This window comes from Bombyx mori, chromosome 3, assembly GCF_030269925.1.
Source record: "Bombyx mori chromosome 3, ASM3026992v2".
NCBI lineage: Eukaryota > Metazoa > Arthropoda > Insecta > Lepidoptera > Bombycidae > Bombyx > Bombyx mori.
Window position 1 is genome coordinate 6,089,560 of NC_085109.1, and position 21,362 is coordinate 6,110,921.

The 21,362-nt window shown below is 35.4% G+C and overlaps 2 protein-coding genes across 10 annotated transcripts in view; both read left to right on the top strand.

The window, feature by feature from the left end:
* Positions 1-12,585, top strand: part of LOC101738997 (dual 3',5'-cyclic-AMP and -GMP phosphodiesterase 11) — a 267,871-nt gene extending 255,286 nt beyond the window's left edge. For 5 of the 8 annotated variants that reach the window (XM_012695157.4, XM_012695151.4, XM_062675400.1 and 2 more), the window contains 8 exons: positions 2,909-3,058; positions 3,415-3,465; positions 5,512-5,778; positions 6,287-6,396; positions 6,994-7,182; positions 7,872-8,100; positions 9,194-9,277; positions 10,105-12,585. In XM_012695157.4, the coding sequence (XP_012550611.1) occupies positions 2,909-3,058; positions 3,415-3,465; positions 5,512-5,778; positions 6,287-6,396; positions 6,994-7,182; positions 7,872-8,100; positions 9,194-9,277; positions 10,105-10,443 (1,419 nt within the window). In that variant the 3' untranslated portion in view covers positions 10,444-12,585. The remainder of the gene's footprint in view (positions 1-2,908; positions 3,059-3,414; positions 3,466-5,511; positions 5,779-6,286; positions 6,397-6,993; positions 7,183-7,871; positions 8,101-9,193; positions 9,278-10,104) is intronic. The other 3 variants (XM_062675410.1, XM_004931809.5, XM_062675401.1) reach the window with 1 other exon arrangement.
* Positions 12,586-17,452: 4,867 nt separating this feature from the next.
* Positions 17,453-21,362, top strand: part of LOC101742560 (long-chain-fatty-acid--CoA ligase 5) — an 80,351-nt gene continuing 76,441 nt past the window's right edge. The window contains exon 1 of one of the 2 annotated variants that reach the window (XM_012695198.4): positions 17,453-17,711. The gene's annotated coding sequence lies outside the window, so the exon portion shown is untranslated. Of the gene's footprint in view, positions 17,712-18,800; positions 18,983-21,362 lie in introns of those variants that run through there. The other variant, XM_062675481.1, reaches the window with a different exon arrangement.

The window sequence follows — 21,362 nt, forward strand, 5'->3', positions numbered from 1 at the left end:
CCTTCCTCTTCAATCACTCTATCTATTAAAAAAAAACCGCATCAAAATCCGTTGCGCGTAGTTTTAAAGATTTAAGCATATATAGAGATATAGGGACAGAGAAAGCCACTTTGTTTTATACTATGTAGTGATGAACAAATTTTGATTTGTTCAATATTCTTTAGCGCGTGCGGTAAATGTATTTCTATCTAATTCACAATTTAAACTTATCTTTTTAAACAAGATTTCTAAAATCTTTATATATATATATTTTTTGATGTTAATGCACTGTCGATTGCACCTATAATTGAGGTGACATCTGCCACGAACTTTTGTCAATTTGTCAATGTTTTGTATTGATGATCACTTTGTTGGTGCGACTTAATAAATAAAAAAATAAAAAAATAAATAAAATCCTTGCGATAACATTACATTTTGTAACACAATTTGCAACCAATAGAATTCGACAAACGACAATTTTGCTGCAGTTAATCTGGCCCGGTTGTTCAAATATTAAAGTAAACAAATTATGTTACGGACGTGCCGCTTCGAGAGGCAGATGGTATTAATAAAAAATTCAAAACATATTTGCACACATTTATGTTACAGTACCGAAGCGCAATGCGGTCGTACGCGGCCGGACTATCATAACGTTTTCATTTTGTAAAATTCAGTTGAAATCAAAATATGAATTGGGAAACGAATAAGAATAATAAACAAATAATAAGATTTTTAGATCAAATATAATAGTTTTTCTGTCTTGTACTGAATTAAAAAAGTATGAGATTAAATTAGAGCAACTTTATATAATAATATCGGTTAACATTTAATAGCTTTGTTGTAATAATCATAATTAATCAAATGATCTATTAAGAAGGGTACTTGAAAAAAAAAAGTTTGTTTTTTAAGGTCTTCATTACACACAATAATTCTCTCATTAACTCCAATTACACAGATAACAAGTGAAAAGTTTTACCTAAAATTGTAGTTTATATAACATTTAATAATCAAGTGTTTAGTGACTAATTATCTAGTCTAAGCTAAGATGGATGAGACTTGATTCCTAGTCAGCAATCTTGTGATAAAGACATCTGGAATATTATGTTTATGAACTTGTTGGAATTATAATACTATATGTACTTGTTCTCGTCTCGTATCTGTTACTGGCACTCATAAAACAGAGGAAATTCTTAATTAGAGGAGATTGAAAGCGAGACGCTCATATTTCGATTTAGCTGATAGTGTAACGAGCTTACATTCAAAACCACTAGCAATACGCTGACGTATTTTATATACAGTAGGGTGATTTTAATCTTTCATCGATTTAAAAAAACAATTTTTGAAAAGAAAATCGATTCCTATTAATTTTCATAGTTTTTTTTTTGTAATTATCTTAAGCCTGTCATTGTTTGTATTTATTGCATAGCTTTTATTAATGGGTTTGAGCGCGGCGACCGAATCAAGAAATTCCGTAACAAAAATAAAACCTAACACCCCCACTCCGCTTACCATGTAGGTCGCGTTCAACACATTCACACGTTGCGCTTGTGTAGTGTTTATGAACAACGCGGCGTGACGTCGCACTGCATGCGCATCATGAAAAGTCTGCCCATCTCTCTCTCACGCGGTCTAGCTTATGAGTGTGAAGGGGACAGTTAATGTTTTGCTTTTGTGAATGTTTATAAATATAGCATATATATTTTATTATTGTTTTAGTATAAAATTATTATTGTCTAATTATAATTGCGTAAGTTGATAAAAATGCTATGCAATAGCTTTACCGCGGCAGTCCTCCAGTGCCACACGTGTTTTTTAGTTTTTTCTAAAATTTTATTAAGAGCCTGGAATTGGGAGGCTGAATTCTGAATACATACAATCAAAAGCAGGGCTCACGCACAAAGCTTACGTAACATGTACGTTATATTAATTAACTAGCGCGTTAACGTTCAGATGTGATTATAATTCACAATGTGTGTTTTTGGTCTTGCCTTAATTGAATACGTGTTTCTAAGCTAACCTTAAATAATTCTGTTTATGTTTAATTAATTTTTTATTGTCATTATATATTAATAGTAACATTTATCATTCAAGGTATATTATTTATAAGAACTAATAAGAAAGTTACATTACTTATAGTATTATGTAGTTTACATGACAAATGTAATCTTTGAACAGAGATGTAGTATTTAATTTTTCAAAGATTCAAATACACACGACAAGCTCGTTCATTCATTTGAAAAAAGTACAAGCTATGTTGAAATTCGTCGCTCGGTCCGTAATTGGATATCGTTTGCATGTACAACGTCAACTGAACGAGGGCAAGTGAATAGTGCAAAAAAGAAACACGAATAACATTGGTAACAATGTTTGTGACTGAAACTAGTTCAGAATAGGATTAAAAGCTGGCAACTCTCTGATTTAATTTCAAACTTTGATGAGACTGTTTGTTGGTTTCAATGAATGTTTCATTACTTTTGCTTTGTATTTAATTTTCTTAATTAATATTGAAGTGATTTTTTTTTATCAACGTTGTATTTTGAAACTCGATGAAACGGAAAAGCGACACTAAAAAGAGACAAACATATGCATCAATAGGATTTAGCCTGCGAGAGAATGATGTGCCGCGTTTAAGTTGCCCGCAATTTTTATTAAGGGGATGGATGGCTATGTATTCCCACCAGGCGACATGAGATCGGAGTCTCGACTGTATAATTGTCATCCTTCAAACCGGACGGTAGGAAAAGAGAAAATCGTGATAGCTCTGTGTGGGACAATATGAATCAATATCTAGTTTAAATTATGTTTATAGCGTCTTTAACCGCTTAATTACAGATCGTGATAATAAAGTAAATGACATTGAGATCAATAAAACAAATCTCCACGAAAATACTAGATCGGATAATGCACGTAAACAATATTTCCTTTCCAGTTGATCAACAAGTTTGATGACTTGTTGTTCACGAAGAACGATGAGAACTTCGTCGAAGCTTTTGCCATTTTTTGCGGAATGGGCATCCACAATACGCACATGTACGAGAAGGCGATCACGGCTATGGCGAAGCAAAGCGTCACGCTTGACGTGAGTATCGATTTTGTACCTTAACTAAAGGCTGCTAAGTAATCTAACCGTTTGACATGGAGGCGATGAACTATTCCCTCGAACGGGACGAAGTTTTGTGAGTTATTATAGGAGTTAAACATAGGGAAAAGGGGAAGAGAATAATGTTTTTTTAGATCACCTATGTTTTGACTACTATTAACAAAATTAATACATTAATTTTATCTTACTTTAAAAGACAGATAATTTAACTGATAAAAAAAAAGTTCCAAAGATGATTAATATTAAAAATATCACATGTTAAACATTTAAACACTCTCCTGTAAAATTAGTAAGCTTTGAGATTATACAGCTTTAATGCGAGAATTGAATTTCAGGTGTTGAGCTACCACGCATCAGCTTCGTTGGACGATGCTCAGCGATTACGGGTGAGTATAATGAAAATAATATATAAAAGTAAAATTCCTAACGCGTAAAAAACGCCTGGTATATGTAATCGTAGGTGTATATCTTTATTAATGCAACGATATAATTCTCAATACACCGGTAGGTACAATATTTTGTTAATCAACATGTACCTAATACATCCAATACAATAGATAATTTTTTTCCTCCTACCTAAGCTGATGGTCTAGAGAGAATATATCAGCGTAACCTTAACTAGTAGGTGAGCTCACGGGGCTCAAACCTGGCTATGTTGCTAACACGAACCCTAGCAAGAGCCGTGCTTCGCTGAATCTACCACCGGATCGGAAACGCGACCCACTGAGAAGATCCGGCGAGAAACTCAGTGGGCTGTGTTTGTGGGTTAATTTACTCGCCGAGCCCTTCGTCGCAAGCGACGGGGTCGACGAGAACGATGACCGGTGCTTGGGGTACCTAAAAGCACCGTTAGTGGACCGAGAGGATCCGAAATGACGTGTTTTGGGTGACGTCGTCTACAATAGAGATTACAAATCTCGTATTTTAAGATATGTGGGCAGCATTTGCATCTTTTTTCCCTATCCATTCGCTGGTAACCTAAAAGGCTATTCCAGCTACGCCCAGATGATAGCTGAGATCACGGGCTAAGCCCGAGAGAATTTGCTAACACTAACCCTAGCAAGAGCAGTGCTTAGCAGAATCTACCACCGGATAGGAATCGCGACCCACTGAGAAGATCCAGTGAGAAACTCAGTGGGCTGTATCTATGGCGCATTTGCATCGGGATCTGGCTTCCGGTAGACACTTGCCTCCCTCCGCCCATGTGGGCGGCCGTGACTTCGATTATCCATCTACAGAAAGAGGAGGGCGATAAATAATTATGCGTCTCTTCCTCATCGGGGGCAACTGATTTTTAAATTGTGTTTCATTGCGTGCCTCGCAAAAACCAAAAATAGCAATCCATCGCGGTTTTTTTTGACAATCGAATCCGAAATCCTTATCTAAGTTTTAAAGTAATTTTCGGGGATTATTCCCTTAAATCTGGCACAGAACATATCTAGTAGACATTCCAAGGCCATACAATTCCTTCCACGTTAAATTCATAATACCTATGTCTTAGTCAAGAAAAAAAAACTTAACGTCAAACAAACAACGCATACGAAATCTCTCTGGGTTATTTCTGAGAACGACAGAAACCTATAAAGTGCTTAGTTAACGCATTAGTTGAACCCTCGAAGCGAACAGTATACCGGACAAACTTGGAGCTGTTAAAACATTGTGCTGTTGACATTTCATTCGAGTAGAAACAAAGTTTCGGGATTAATTGTTGAACCATATGAGTTTATTAAAGTTCACCTATTTTAATATTAATGGGTGGCTCTTAGTTTTCATTGGGTTGGCTGATTGTATTATGCTATGACCTTTTGTTAATTTTATTAATTGCTATTGAAGTCTCGAATCAGTTAATCTTTTTAATAGTTTGTTTACGGCCATTAGTCCCTCGACCTTTTAGTCTGACTTGTTTTAATTATTTTGAGCACTTTTATTTTTAGTTTTTTTAGTACAATACTATCACGCAATGGTGGCAAAAATTGCAAGTGGATGATAGTTAGCTCGACCATTACCTTGTATGCTCGTCTACATTAATTAAGCAAATGAAATTGGCATTGAATCTTTAATATAATATCTTTTATAAATGTACCTCATATCAGTCTGAATGGAATAAATAATAAATAAATAAATAATAATAAATATTTACTAACAATCACGCCACGTTAACTGGTCCCGTGCTAATGACTTAAAGAACTTGTGAAATAAATATAAGTTTTTAATTATACACATACATATATTTAATATACATCCATAATCCTGGAAAAGACATTTTATTTTTATCATATAAATATCTTCCCTTGGTGGGATTCGAACCCGCGACCCCCTTGTGTAGTGACCGTGTCACTTACCACTACACCAAACGGCCGTTTAAAATTTGCCGCCTTTGTCAATCGCACGAATGAAAATAACGTAATCAGATAGTACAATCAATCTATCAGTCCTTGTTCCAGTCGTTGAGGATACCGTCATCGGCTCACTTCAGCCTCCACGAGCTGGCGTTCGACGACATCAATATGACGGACGACGACACGTTGAGAGCGTGCCTCCGGATGTTTCTGGACATGGACTTTGTCGAGAGATTTCACATAGACTACGCGGTCTTGTGCCGGTGGCTGCTGAGCGTGAAGAAAAACTATCGGAACGTCACTTACCACAATTGGAGGCACGCTTTCAATGTGGCCCAAATGATGTTCGCAATATTGACGGTAAGTTGTTTTTTTTTGTTGTTAAATTTTTATTTCAGAATGCACTATCGTAGTGCTAAAGGTGCTCTTTAAGAATAGCAGTGAACGAATTATTAAAAAAAAAGGGGGTGCAACTTTGTGCACGTGAAAGAAGTGAAATTTTTGGCCGTGTGTAGTACTATTGTTTTCATCATTTTTCATTCTTAAATCAAATCTTATAGTAGGGAATGCTGTGTAAAAGAGAAAGGACCTAGCTCGCTTTGTCATTTCCCTCTCACCAAGATCGAGTGGTTCGCGAGACGCTGTCTATTTTCTCACTCTTTCTCTTACTAAATTGTATCTTTTCTCTCTAGCCGTAACTAATTTGTCGCGAGTTAAATTTTACTCTCAACGCGCCTAAAGAGGTTTCATTTCAAAAAACAAACATTTTGACTTTGTTACATGTAAAACTATTTGTCCGTATATTCTAAGGTTAAAATTGAAATTTGCATTTCGTTCACTGATCGATTCAACGCTGTAAATATTTCAGGAGACTCAGTGGTGGAAGATATTCGGCGAGCTGGAATGCTTAGCTTTAATTATTGGCTGTCTGTGTCACGACCTTGATCACCGAGGGACCAATAACTCTTTCCAAATAAAGTAAGTTCCATCTGAAGGCAACGCTATTCAGTGATATGTATGTACATGTATAATCAGACGCTAGACTCTGATGACTTACTTCTTCGATTTAAATTTTCATACGCCTTGGAAAATAGTTTTTGTTGATGTCCGACTTAAGGTTCCCTTATGAAGCCTTATTTATATTGCATCGGTGTTGGACCAAAATTTTTATTTATTTTGTTTCGACAAACCGTCAGGAGCCATATGGAATAAATAGATGTTGTTTTTTTTTTTGGTAAAATTACAGGCAATGAAATTTATGCTTGAGACAATATTCTAGAGATTTTTTCACATGTCTAATATATTAATTAGCTTATTATAAGTATACAAGTAAATTAATATTTGTATTTTTGTTTTCTATAGTGTTCTATCAGTAGATATTGTGTAATCATTGTCAACATTTCGGAATGATTGGAATTATAGTAACATGGGATGGTTTATAACTATTATAAAGTTAGCGTTAATTAAAGAAAAGATTGGGATTAAATTGGTTAAATTAAAGAATCTATAAACGTTTTTAGATTAAAAATACTTCTTGCTATTCTTATTATTAAAGCATGTGTTAAATTTTCGCAGGGCGTCGTCGCCATTAGCGCAGCTGTATTCGACATCCACAATGGAGCATCATCACTTCGATCAGTGTCTGATGATCTTGAACTCTCCCGGGAACCAAATCCTGCTGAATCTGTCTTCAGACGATTACGAGAAGGTCGTCAAGGTACTCGAGGACGCTATACTCTCCACCGACTTGGCTGTTTATTTCAGGTATAGATATTATTCATTTCGGACAGATTTAGTAGACTTAAGGGAATTGAGGCTTCTGGAATTTGGTTTTTAGTAAGGTAACAAAAAAATTAATAAAATATAAACATGTGCGCAATTCACACGTGCTAGAAATTAAAACCTTTGAAAATTTTGGCTTCAACATAATGAAACGAATGTAAAATTTCGGGAAGAGGATAATTGTAGGTTTTAGTAATGATCATTGTGATATAAAGTTTGATAATTGTTTTAAATTTTATTTGTATACATATATTACAGAACAGAATTTATTAAGTACGAATTTTAGGTACGAAGCAGATCACAAAGAGAACCACAAATATAAGACACACTGTAGAATGCTTTCTATCTCATTTTCTCCCACGTTAAATCTTATAAATTTATGTGTCTGTCTCTTTTTACTGTCGTTTTTTCGTTTCATCTACTTTCGAATCTCAAAGGATGCTAAAGAAGCATCCTTTGAGATTCCATCCATACAATCGGTAAGGGCAGCCGTTGTAACTATATTAAGATCTTAGAACTTATACCTCAAGGTGGGCGGCGCATTTACGTTGTAGATGTCTATGGGCTCCAGTAACCACTTAACATAAGGTGGGCTGTGAGCTCGTCAACCCATCTAAGAAATAAAAAAAATTAAAAAATAAACGCATTGTGATTTTTTTTTTGCTTTACAGCAAAAGGAAAGCCTTCATAGAGCTGGTGAACTCTGATCGGACGGTGACTCCGTTGTGGGGCGAGTGCGTGGAGAGGCGTGGGCTGCTACGCGCCATGCTCATGACGGCCTGTGACCTCGCCGCCATCACCAAGCCCTGGCCAATAGAGCGGCGCGTGGCAGGACTGGTCGCTGGAGAGTTCTTCAGACAGGGCGACCTGGAGAGACAGAACCTGAACTTGACCCCTATTGTGAGTATATCTTTTTTTTTTGGAACGAAGCTTCGTTATGGGACGATGCGGAGGGGTACCCTAACCGGGAAAAAATGTCCGTAACGTAAGATTTTTGTTAATAATGCACACAGTGTACGACTTAACTTTGTAATAACGTACAAAAAATAACATCTTTTTTATCACTCATTGACCGCGATCTCGGAGCGTTCGTTTGCGCAATACACCAACTCTTATGCAAACAACCTTGAATGAAGTGTACCGCAATAAGTTTGCACGTTACCGAATGATCGTGGGTTGTTGTGAAACCTCCAGTTTTATTTTCTTTATACCTCGAATAGAACTTTAAATTAATATTTTTATAATAAGGAACTTCGTTCCTATGCGGTGTCCCACGTCACCACATATCTTATTTTTGCTCAAACGAGTCATCGAACTCGCGGCCCAATTAGCTTAGTGCTTATCGGAGCCCGTAGGCATCAACAAGCTAGATGCTACATACCTTGAGAGATGAATTTCGAATATCAGTTCGGTATACACAGACCCTTTCTATTTTTCAGACTATAGCGTATTACAGCACGCGTTCCCAAACTTATTTCGTCTACTGCCCGCTTTGAGAATAAATTGGTTTTTAGCGCCCCCATTTTTTCACTTACTTAAAAACCACTATTGCGAGAGCTCAGTCAATGTCTAAGAGTCCTCCTAGATGAAATTACAAATCGCCTCCCAAGCTTCTACACAACGCCCCCTTTTTTCTGGATCTCTTACTGCGCCACTTTAGGCCTGCAGCGCCTACAAAGGGGCGTTATCGCCCACTTTGGGAAAGGCTGCATTAGAGCATCGCGGCAGAAACAGCCTGGGTGGTGGTGGTATCTACCCGTGCGGGCCCACAAGACGTTCTACTACCAGTTTTTGTATCTTTCCATTAAATTGAAGTACTCCGGTGGAAACTGAATGACAAAACGCTTTGAGACACGTTTGTTTGAATTATAAAGGGTTTTTCATTAAGAGCGTTCGAAATTAAATATAAACTAAAAAATCCTGTTTAAGTGATATTGCCTAACTTGTGTTAATATGTTCGAATTTTAAAGTTTAAGTTTGAATATTGTTTCAGGACATAATGAATAGAGACAAAGAGGACCAGCTTCCGGCCATGCAAGTCAAGTTCATTGATACGATCTGCCTTCCGATATACGAGGTGAGATGCCATCTTGTCTCTTATTTGTTTATTGTTACAGTAAAAAGTTCCTTATTAGCGCTTCCTTCATTAGGGCTTTCACTATTCGCGGATTAAAAAAATGCGACCCAATTCCTATATTTGCGGCTAAATATTTCTTTATTCGCGGATCGATCTAATCGGTACATATAAATTGATAAAAATGATTCCAATATGTAGGCATACTTTGTGAACGGGCTTTTCCATATTCTTTCTCCATTTTATATATCTAACTCCATTTTATAAACTAGCGACATCTTGTAGCGAGTGCCAAGCTAGTTAGCGAATGCTAAACTTATATATTGAACACAGAAAATAATAAATCATACAAGTCTTTATTTGTTATAGACAAATTGATTAAATTTTATCAATTTGTGGTATTTGAAAATTTACAAAATCCTTCATCACTATCACTACATAGTATAAAACAAAGTCGCTTTCTCTGTCCCTATATCTGTCTGTCCCTATGTATGCGTAAATCTTTAAAACTACGCAACGGATTTTGATGCGGTTTTTTCAATAGATAGAGTGATTAAACAGGAAGGTTTATATGTATAATAACATCCATTAAATAGTGGAGAAATCAATAATAAATTACAGTTTCCGAAGCGAAGCGAGGGCGGGTCGCTAGTTAAAAATAAAATATAGGATAGGTAATATGTCACTGCCATCTACAGGAGCAATGAGAAACGAATCTATCGAATCGAAGCGAAGCCATCTACTGGTAGACGCCCGTAAACATTTTTGTTGAATGCTCGAGTTGCTTATCTATAAGTAATTTAAGTGTATTTATTATCTATGGTTTTAAGGCATTCGCGCGTCTATCGCCGGCCCTGCAGCCGATGCTCGATCGCGTCGAGAGCAATCGCGCGCACTGGATCGAGATGTCGAACAACGACGAGAAAATCGATTACGGACTCGAACGGGAAGCGATCGATAAAAACGACAAGTCCAGCGTCAGCTCGCAGAATGTCGACGACACCGAGAATACGTACGAAGGGGACAGCAGCGGCGCCGTCAGTCTGTCCTCCGAGACTAACTCGAAGTATGAGAACCTCGAGAATCCGGTCGTGGGGCTGTTGTGTAACAACGCGCTCGCCATCCCGAGAGACGCGACCAAGTTCTGTCACATTAACGACGTCAACTAGGTAATACGATAATTACTAATAATTTATATATCAATTTTTATGCTGACGTTACCTTTTAAATGGCTTATTCGTTTTGTCCATAAAGCCTTGTTCGGACTAGGCGAGTATTTTAGTCGAGTGCCGAGTAATCGTAATGGCTATTTTAGAAGAGGTGGATGAGGAAATTTCTGTGGTTAAGAAAAATAAGTTATGGGTACGAAAATCGATCGATAGAAGGGATAAACTAGGAGCTACTAAATTTCTTCTAAAGGAATTAGCATTGGAAGAGATCCCAAAGAATACTTCGATAGTTTGAGAATGTCCGAAAGTTGTGGGAATTATCTGTTAACGAAAAATATACTCTCAAATTCAGCGCAAAGATACCCATTTGAGAAGTGCCACTAATGAACTCGACTAATCAACAGGTTCGGACTTGTTTAGTCAGTGAGCCAGTGACCAAGGACGCGTGGCGGGAAGCGTTACTCGCCCGAAAAAATTGAACAAAATGGATTGACTTGACTAAATTATTTACTAACCTACTCGACTAAAATTTTGGTGTTCAGACACATTTTGCTACTAAATTACTTGGTACTCGACTAAAATACTCGTCTAGTCCGAACAAGGCCTAACAGTGTCTTACGCGATTTGCGTAACACATTTTTTTGTTGTTGTTGTTGTGTATGCATTTTGATTTTTTTTTTACGAATAGACACGACGAATCAGACGAGAGTGGGCTCTCGTTCTGATTGGTCGGAACGCGATGACGTCACTGTTGTGCGAATGTGTGTGCGCGCGATATATCCGTATTGAGTATAATTAGATGTTTTAGTCGAATTTGAAATTAATACTAGATGATATAACGCATGGCGGTCTACACGTTAAGTTATCATGTTCGTTGCACTATTGTTCTGAGATAATTTATCATTGAGCTTTACTTCGAGTACCTACAGTTGAGGGAATGTAATATAGGTATGTATGTAATGTTTGTAATTTACCTCATTTGTCTATTCCTATTAACTAACATGTTTACGAGAACTGAGTATTCCGCGAGTCATTAGTGTCATTCGAGATACGTTTTTAAGCGTAAAGTTAATGATTTTGAAAAAAAAATACAAAAAAAAATTACCTTTCTCATAGATCGTAATTTAATGCTTAGAATTAAAAAAAATCTAAACACTGATAATATACGAAAGCAGGGCCTAACCGTATTATCATAGATATGATGTGACCAAATAAAGAATGAATTTAAATAAAACTTTCCGATTTTCTTAGTTACGAAAAGAATTTTAAAAAATACCATAAAACTTGAACTTTGCTTTGGATCGGATTTTCATAAAAAAGTTTTTGTTTGTAAATTAAAATTATTGTGAGTACTTATTTACTTAGGTTGCATTGTTTCAATGTTTTTTTTTTTTCATTCGGGAACCACAGCCTCGCATTGTTTGATATACAGTTATAATACACTAGTGCCCACATCCATTCCAATATTTATTTAAATCGATTAAAATGTATTGTCCTATTAGAAAAGTCAATTAAAACCGTTACATTTTTTGTTGAATATCGAAGTGTTTTGCATACATATATTCGATTTTGGTATAAAAATTATAATCGATAAGTCGTAAGCAGAGTATGGCAACATTGTTAGGCCGTACGTTAAATTAGCGGAGAATTTAATTGTAGATGTAGATGCTTATGTATAGATAATCACGATTACAAAATTAATCTGTACTTATTTTAAAAAAATAGTTTGAAATCTTCCGAATGTGCTTGATCAATTGATTAATTGTTATCGTATTATCGATTATTCTATTTAGAAATTCAATTATTTTTTTTTTAAATTTCGATAATGAACAGTTTTTCCATTAATACGACCAACGCGCCTAGAGCACGATAAAAAAAAATAGATTTTGTAATTGGAATAATTCTCTCTATATAAATTAGATGTTTACATGAAAAAAAAAATCTCAAATTATTTGTGTTAATGAAATATTGTACAACGTTTAATTTCTAAGATTGCTGTAAGTATTATTAGAATGTAATTAGTAAATTAATAATTGTAATTCAATAAATGATGAGCTGCATGGTGTGTGAATAATAATGAGGTTGTTTTTTTTTTTTCAAACGAAAATGTTATTTATTTATGATTAAACAAATTTTTAAATAGTTTGTGTTTCATTTTTTACTCGTGATCACACACGATAAATGTCGATTTTTGAATAAAGATGAGATAAAAATCGATAAAAAGTTATTTGGTCACATCTCCAGAAAAGAGCACTCGATGGAGAGATTGTAGTCCAAACTCGGGTGGAAGGCAGGAGATCACGCGGCCGATCACCAACCCGCTGGAATCTATACTAATATATAAATCTACAGTGGTTTTTACGGATGTCCCTTATAATTACTGAACCATGCCTCCGATTGAATTGAAACTTGGTATCCATGTAGAAAATACATGTACTTAATGGATAGGCTAATATTTATATGAGTGTTTGACTCCTTACACCAGTTGCGGGGGCGTTAATGATGAGAATCTTTTTGGGGGTGAGAAATAACAATGTTAATTTTAAATGCCCAGCAAAGCAGACGGGTACAGCTAGTGGCCTAATGAAGAAGGGTATAGTCCACTATGGTCGAATGTACTCGAAACGCCAGACCTGGTAGCGCATTGACTGGAGGGCGGTCCTCCGGAGTATGGACGACCTAGCGGGTGTTTCGCACATACAGCGTCAGCGCAACCACGTCGACTCTGACAAGAGCGTCTGACTGAGAAGAAGAAAAATTTAAGAAACATTGGCAAATTTCCAACAACGGCTGCCCCACCCTTCAAACCGAAACGCATTACTGCTTCACGGCAGAAATAGGCAGGGTGGTGGTACCTACCCGTGCGGACTCACAAGAGGTCCTACCATCAGTAATTACGCAAACAAAATTATGTAATTAGAAGCGATCATTACAAGAGGGTTGTCATCTTGCGCAGCTTTTTCGTAGACAGCAATAATCACGCTTTAGCTTGAAGGTCGGGATAGCCGTCATCAACGACCATTGCGACATTTTAAATGAAATAAGAAATAAAGTTAAATTCTGATAAAATTTCCACATTCAACTTTGTCGTTCACCCACGAAAAAAATAACGGTGTATCCAGAGACCTGATTACGGGAATAAGATCCGGTTCCCATGATAAGATGATTGGCGGCAGTAATCATTAGACAAATGATGATATACCCATTTGTTGTAATTACTTGTTCGCCAACGCTGACAGGGCCCTGAAACTGCGATACTTTAAGACTTTTTTTTAATAGAAACTAGCGTCATCTTGTAGCGGATGACCCTAAACTTATGTTTTGTTAAAGTTAAGGCATTTAATTATTGTACAGCTAAACAGAGAAAATTTAAAAATAATAAATTATACAAGCTGAAAATTCACAAAATCCTTCATTAAAAATAAAATATAGGATCGGTAATTAATTATCTTACTGCCATCTACAGGAGCAATGAGAAAAAAAACTATTCGAAGCGAAGCCATCTAGTGGCCGACGCCTGTTAATATTTTTGTTGAGTGCTTGAGTTGCTTATCTATAACTAATTTATGTGTATTATCTATGCTGATGGAGTTAGAAATCGTCCACAAAGCGCCAACTTAGTTTCAAGGTAATCGGACAGGCGATGCAGCATAGATCACGAACAAATAAATATAAATTAACTCATTTTCATTTATCGAAGTCATAATAAAAATAGGCCGTGAGCTCCTCGAGCATTGTGGTAAATTTAATTTAATTTCAATTTAAATTCAAAATTCCAAATGGAATAAACTGGATAGCAACAATGATGTGCTGCCATCTATTGGTTACTTTATTAAAATATGATAGTCCTTGAATGCGTGACATACAAACAGATGGCTCTGTGATTTAAAAAATAGAGCAAAAACATGCTAAGCCGCAGTCTGTACCTACCTTTTCCAAATCTATTTTAAAGATTTTAATACTGAAAAATGGGTTTTAATAAAGTAGTCGATGGAAAAACTGAATACAACGATTATCCTTTGTAAATGAGATTATACACGTACTGAGACCGAACTACACCTCTATTTTATTTTCTTGTAAACCACGACATAAATACGCTGAAAATCGTCGAGGTCTCAAGAATAAAGCGTCAGGTGCATACTCACTGGGCGATGCGTCTATGCTGAAATTCAAATGGCGAAAAAAATTGCCCCTCGATTCTCAACAAAAACTTTTAACACATACTTCAAAGTTTCATTAGTCAATATAGATTCGTTCTGCAATACGAGTAAGTATAATGTACTTTCACTTATTACTGTTGATTTTAGATCGAAATATGTCTTACTGCGCATTTTGATTTATATATTATATGTTTCTTCTTACTACGAAATATTACGAGGTGATTTGAGGTGTCTCCTCGTATGCAAGATAAAGAGCTAACAGAAATAATTCTCATAGAATGCGATTTATTCTGGATGCACTAGTTACTGGTAATAAATTTCACATTATGACATGAGGTTTTATGCCGATCTTAATGCTTTTTGGCTAAAAGATCCAACTCGACGCGACGTCCAGAAATGAATAGCGTTTTAAAAGTAGAAAGTAGCCGGCAGCTAGGACCCAAGAGGGGAGCATTACTCCACGCGAGGCAGAACCTATGCTTTATAGTGCAAAATACCAAACGTGAAATATCACTTCGCTCTATTACGGACTCTTTACATTCCAAAAGTCAACTGGGAGAATATATGCAGAAATGCATACCTATGCCATGACGATGGTGACGTCATGAATTTAAGTACCTCCTTTTTATCTTATCTGTACATTAATACGTGAAGAAAAAGCTTTGTTCCCCCTTTTAAGAAAATTTCGCGGACAGAGGAATATTAATTTATTAGTATTAATTTCCCATACTTATAGAGAATATAGATGAGTGCAGAAAGTTTACTTTTTTTTTTTTAATTATCCATAAAAATACATTTTAAATCAATAAAAAAAAAGTGTGTGTGTCCGCTCCGACGCACGACTGGAGTTTACTGGATATAAAAAATTAAACGAAACAATACGAGAAATAGTTCTATATTACGACAACACGATACACTACAGATTATTAACAAATTAACGAGACACAAAACAAACGACTAACAAATATATGAAAATACAATAATGAGAGAAACGCGCGATCAGTACGAGGCTTTGTGGCGGACTGCCGGCGCAGCAGCCCGGCGTCACCTGCGATAACGCATTTCGTGTGACATGCGCAATCAGGCGCATAACGCATTTCGTGTGACATGCTAGTACGATTTTGGTCCCCATAATTTTCATACCCCGGGCCTATATATGTAAATCGATTCTAAAGGAGTAAACTCCAAAAACATTACACATACTACATATATGACACAACACGCAGGCATACTATTTGTTATTGTCCAACTTTTCTTATTGCTTATATGTAGTCTGTGGTCAAATTGAGTATATATTGAATATTGTTTCTCTTTATTAATATTTATCTAAAGTGTAGTCTTAGCGAAGTATAATAGTATAATAACCTGAAGTATAATAAATATCTTTAACAATAGAATCATAATAGCGTACAAACTTATAATTTTTATTAATTATAGTCGAAATTCGACTACCAGGGGACCACTTGTATATAAAAATGAATCTGTATAATGTATGTACGCGCATAGCTTCAGAATGCCGTAACAAACTGGATAATTAATTTTTTATTGCGTTTGTTATTTCCAGGAGAAAGAAGGTTCTTATGAAAGACAAAATTAAGAAAATGGCGCGCAAAGTTAGAAATTTTCTAATGATTTTTTAATATAAAACCTTATGGCGTTTGACATAACATTGACAGAATACGTGCTGTAAATATTGTAAAAAAAGGATGTAATATCGTTTAAAACTAATGTATAAAAGAAAATTCAATAAAATCAATAATAAATTAAAGTCCCCGAAGCGAAGCGAGGGCGGGTCGCTAGTTTTCTATATTATTGGCACATTAGTATCGAGCGTAAACCTTTTTTATGGCCCTACAGAACCGAGAGTAAAAACATCAAATTATATTCTAAAATCTTATGATGCTTACACGAAGTGTGGTCATGAATAATCACGCTTGGCCGCTTGTTAGCAATAAATTGAGTTTAATAGTGGCGTGGGTTACGTTTAAGCCGGTTTGACCGTTTGCCAACGTCAAAGTTTAAAGTTTACTTCGGATTCGACAAATAATGTTAGGGAACAAATGACAACGCTTCGAATTAAACAAAACAGTAGATGAAATCAGTGAAATTATCGCAAAACCACATATTGTACGATTTGCGAAAACAAACCTATCTATTAATTAATACAATAAAATAAAATAAAATTATTTATTTATTTAAAGAATTAAATAAAAATAACAATTTTGTTTTTCCTTTGATGTGTCCCCCGTCGGACGGATTCCTTTTGTTTGTTTTAAGTTTAGTTTACACAAAAGTTTAGGTCTTTTATTTATCGATTGAGGCACTACGAAGTCTACCGGGTCAGCTGGTTGTGTTATACAAATATCTAAAACAGAATTACATTTCGTTCATTGAATACTAATAGACCGCAGAGAAGTTCACGCTCAGTAATAAGTTGTTATAGTAGTATAGACACCAGAACGTGATTGTTACCGCCCGCTTTGAGATACGAGCTGGTAATCACAATAGTACCTACTTTACCAACGATTGTTGTGTCCTTTAAACTCGTGAAGTTAGATGTACCTAAGCATTAAGTGATATAGGAAAATGTTTTATCCGATCTCATTTTGAATGTTCCCTCTCGATACAACGATCGCGCGACCAATACCAAAGCCGCACGTTCTAAAAATACTGCAGACGCATTTCAACCCCAGTTCCCGTGAATTTCCCGCCAACCCCCCATCAATAACACTACGCATGTTTCTCTTGGCTATACCTGTCACTTTCTTTTATTAACAAATTAGAAAAAGAAAGTAGATAACCTTGTGAAATTTCCACGCATGCGTACTGCGTCCGACGATTACGGCTTTGCGTTTTCACGTGAACTTGATATAGAAATGCGGCTTTCGTAAGCTGCGCAGTTACTTTTATAATAACTGCAAGATGCCGTATGTTTCTTAAGCAAATATTTAAATAATGCTAGTCTAATAATAACACCTTAGTACAAATTTGTAAATATTTAGAAGTAATTTTTTAGTTTAAATTTTAAACGTTTGAAAAGTAATTTTTAGTCTTAACGCTAAGTTAAATTGTGATATTAAAATTGGAGAAACAGTTACGTATATTTAGGTGAGTAATTCACTTTTATCGTAAAAATCAAACGAATGAGCTCGGATGTATGGTTTCTACGTCTGTCAATCTAATTTAAAATCCGAGGAATCTGCGTCTGTTCAAATGCTAAATCTACAAAGATATTGATTAATTCATCATTAAATCAAATCAGACATAATGAAACTTTAAATTGACCTTTGAAATTGAACTTTGAATTGTATTTTAAAAATATTGTAACGCACCCGTGTTTTGTCTTACATGTACACAGATACCTAAATTTAGGCCACTATTAATTTCGAATCAATCGACGGCCTCTCCTAACACGCGTTTTACGTTGTCAAAACTGTTTACGTGTTCAAAAATTTATGACACAATGCTTTATAAAATCTAACAATAGCTGTATCGAGTTAGATTCGAGGGCTGCCCTAACGAAACTAGATCGATAAGTTCAATGAAATTTTTAATGCTCGGCAAAGTTTAGTAGGACGTTTTATCACTTTTCATTTACTTGTCGTAAAACAAATGAACTAGGTACTAAAAAGTCGTTTTGTTTTTACGTAGACATGTTGATGTTTCTATGATCATGCTATAATATCAAATGTTACATAATTTTTTATAAGGTTAGGTGCTGTTTTGACGCATACTTCCTACAAATCTTGTGTGTATTACCGTTTTTTTTGTCGTAAACATTCGTCTAACGATTTTGACTCGATTTTGGTGTTTATCAAACGACGACACCTTTCTATAGATTAACATGTGTTTACAAGCTACCATTATAAATTCTCTAAATGTGCATAGGATTTTTTTTCGCGATTGAAGATAAATCTTCTAGATTTTCAGAATAAAAACTTTACGGCCTTCTTTTTATAGTTCAAAATTCGACTTCCTTTTTTTTTCAAATATTTTCTGACCCTTTAACGAGACCTTCAGGTAATTAGATTTCCCTTGTCAGTTTCGACCATTCCATCAAACTTTATCAATCTTCACCAAAAAGTATTTATGTCATTAAATCTAGCATTACATTTAAAAAAACAACAATTAAGATGTGACAGAAGATTGACAGAATCTAGTTTTCCGCAAAGTTTTACAGTGACAATATTATGAGAGAATTGAAATAAATATATACAGATATTCTAAGCGATAGAACTCTCTAATATATAGTGTATTTCTTATATGTGAGATTACAGTGTTAGCTATGTGAATAACGCATGTAATGCGTGGCCCATTAATAAAATGGAAATAGATGCAGTAAAATTAAATCAAACTTACACTTAACTTGAAACCCACAGGTAATTTTAGTATTAGGGCGAGTGGTAGACCACGACCCCACCTCTTATAGTCAGCAATCAATAGGCAACCAACCGAATATCAATAACATAATAATCCAGAAAGTAATTAAAAGAAATCTCAGTTAAGTTAAAACGTTCATTGAATTACTATTTCGTGTGAAATATTAATGTTAAGATTTTATTAGACTAACTCAAATTTAATAAAATCTCCTCATATAACCATACATGATGTCACATATGGCTAAACGCTTAGTATATGATCCAAGGTTTTATTGTCATTCGTTTTGGCCCCAAATGACGTCACTTGTAATGAAGTTGTGTTTAGCTGGGCCCGGTGAACTTTGTACGACAGTTTCTAAGGTTGCCTGATTGTGTTTTTGAATTCCCAATTTGAAGGTTGAAATAGTTGGTTAATGCAATTCACACCCTAAAAGCCTTCAAGTTGCAAGCGCCATTTGTTATATTTGTGCGCTGCTGTTTCTCAACTCCAGTTGGCTAGTTAGGTTAGCTCGGGCAATAAAATTAGCTTGAGCAATAAAAATATCATGACTTAAATAGTAATAACAGACATTCAATTCTTGCGTGCTACGGATCAACCCTCGACTTCAAACTTTCGAACGTGTCGTAACTTTTGTTGCCCATCTTGGCCGCATCAGACGATAATATCAATACAAGAATTCTGCACGAAATTGAAATAGCGGATACTAAACCTTATGTCTAGAAACATTAGACAAAATATCACCTGCCGATACTGTGTAAGGGGTATATACATATATGGCTTCTTATCAATATTGAAGGCATTTGGAGTCTTTTAGCATTTTTAGTAGAAGTTTATTGCCATCTGTCCGAAAGAATAGTATTTACTCTATTTTTTTAATTAACTTATGAATTTGGCAATCTGTCATAAGTACTATTGTGCTTACACCCAGCTAGTGTGGAAGCCAGGCAACTGGGCAGGATAGGTATCAATTGTTAAGCACGGATTTTTGGAACGAAGTTCCTTATGGGACAATGCGGAGGGGTAGCCTAACCGGGAAAAAACGTCCGTAACGTAAGAGTTTTATTAGTAATGCACATAGTGTACGACTTAACTTTGTAATAACGTACAAATAATAACATATTTTTTTATCATTCATTGACCACGATCTCAGAGCGTTCGTTTGCGCAATACACTAACTCTTATGCAAACAGCCGTGAATGAAGTGTACCACAATAAGTTCGCACGTTACCGAATGACCGTGGATTGTTGCGAAACCTCCAGTTTTATTTTCTTTATACTTTGAATAGAACTTAAAATTAATATTTTTATAATTAGGAACTTCGTTCCTATCCGGTGTCCCACGACACCACACATCTTTTTTTAAGAATATTCCCATTTTCAACTGTTCATAACATAGTTCGTATACTTACAATATATTTTTTTTATACTAGAAATTGTGAAGAGTCCAACTCTTCAACAAGTAAGGTACCCTGTACTTTGCTCCCAGCTAAGCTAGCAGTGCAACAGTACCGAGAGTGGATCTAGGCTGGACTAGTATATAGTGATTTCTACGGTTTTGCTATTACATAATATTTCTGAAAAAATACCGTTCATTCTAAATAACAAAATTTAAAATGAGTGAATTCGCCTGTGTCTAGTTTAATAAAAATAATTTATATTATATAACATTTTTTTGTGTGGGATCGTAATTTAAATAATGACAATGGATAATAGGCACTGATAACGATCGGGTTTTTATATATTTACGTGGGACATAATTTTATTTCGATTGTGCAACCGGCTATCTAAATATTTATTTGATTGTTTGATGTTTAAATTTGTTTCGTAATAATGCAACGAATATTTTTGCGTTCTGGGTTCTGCGTATTCAGCAAATCTTTGTTCTGTTAAAGATTGGGTCGGCTATATGTAGCGGCTTAACTGCAAACATTGCATTTAATGGCCGTCTGGTGTAGTGGTACGTGATATGGTCACTACATAAGGGGGTCGCGGGTTCGAATCCCGCCAAGGGAAGACATTTGTATGATAAATATAAATGTCTTTTTCAGGGTTATGGATGTATATTAAATATATGTATGTGTATAATAAAAATCTTACATTTATATCCGTTATCTGGTACCTGTAACACAAGTTCTTTACGAACTTATCACGGGACCAGTTAAAGTGGCGTGGTTGTTAGTAAATATTTATTTATTATTTATTTATTTATTGCTTTCCTGAAGTTCATGAGTGACGATGACCATTCAACAGGAGTCTGCCACATGCACGTATATTTCCAAAAAAAAAAAATATATTATCTAATTTATTACAAACTATTAATGTAGCAACTGGACGCTTTTAGGTACCACAAGCACCGGTCATCATTCTCGTCGAACCCGT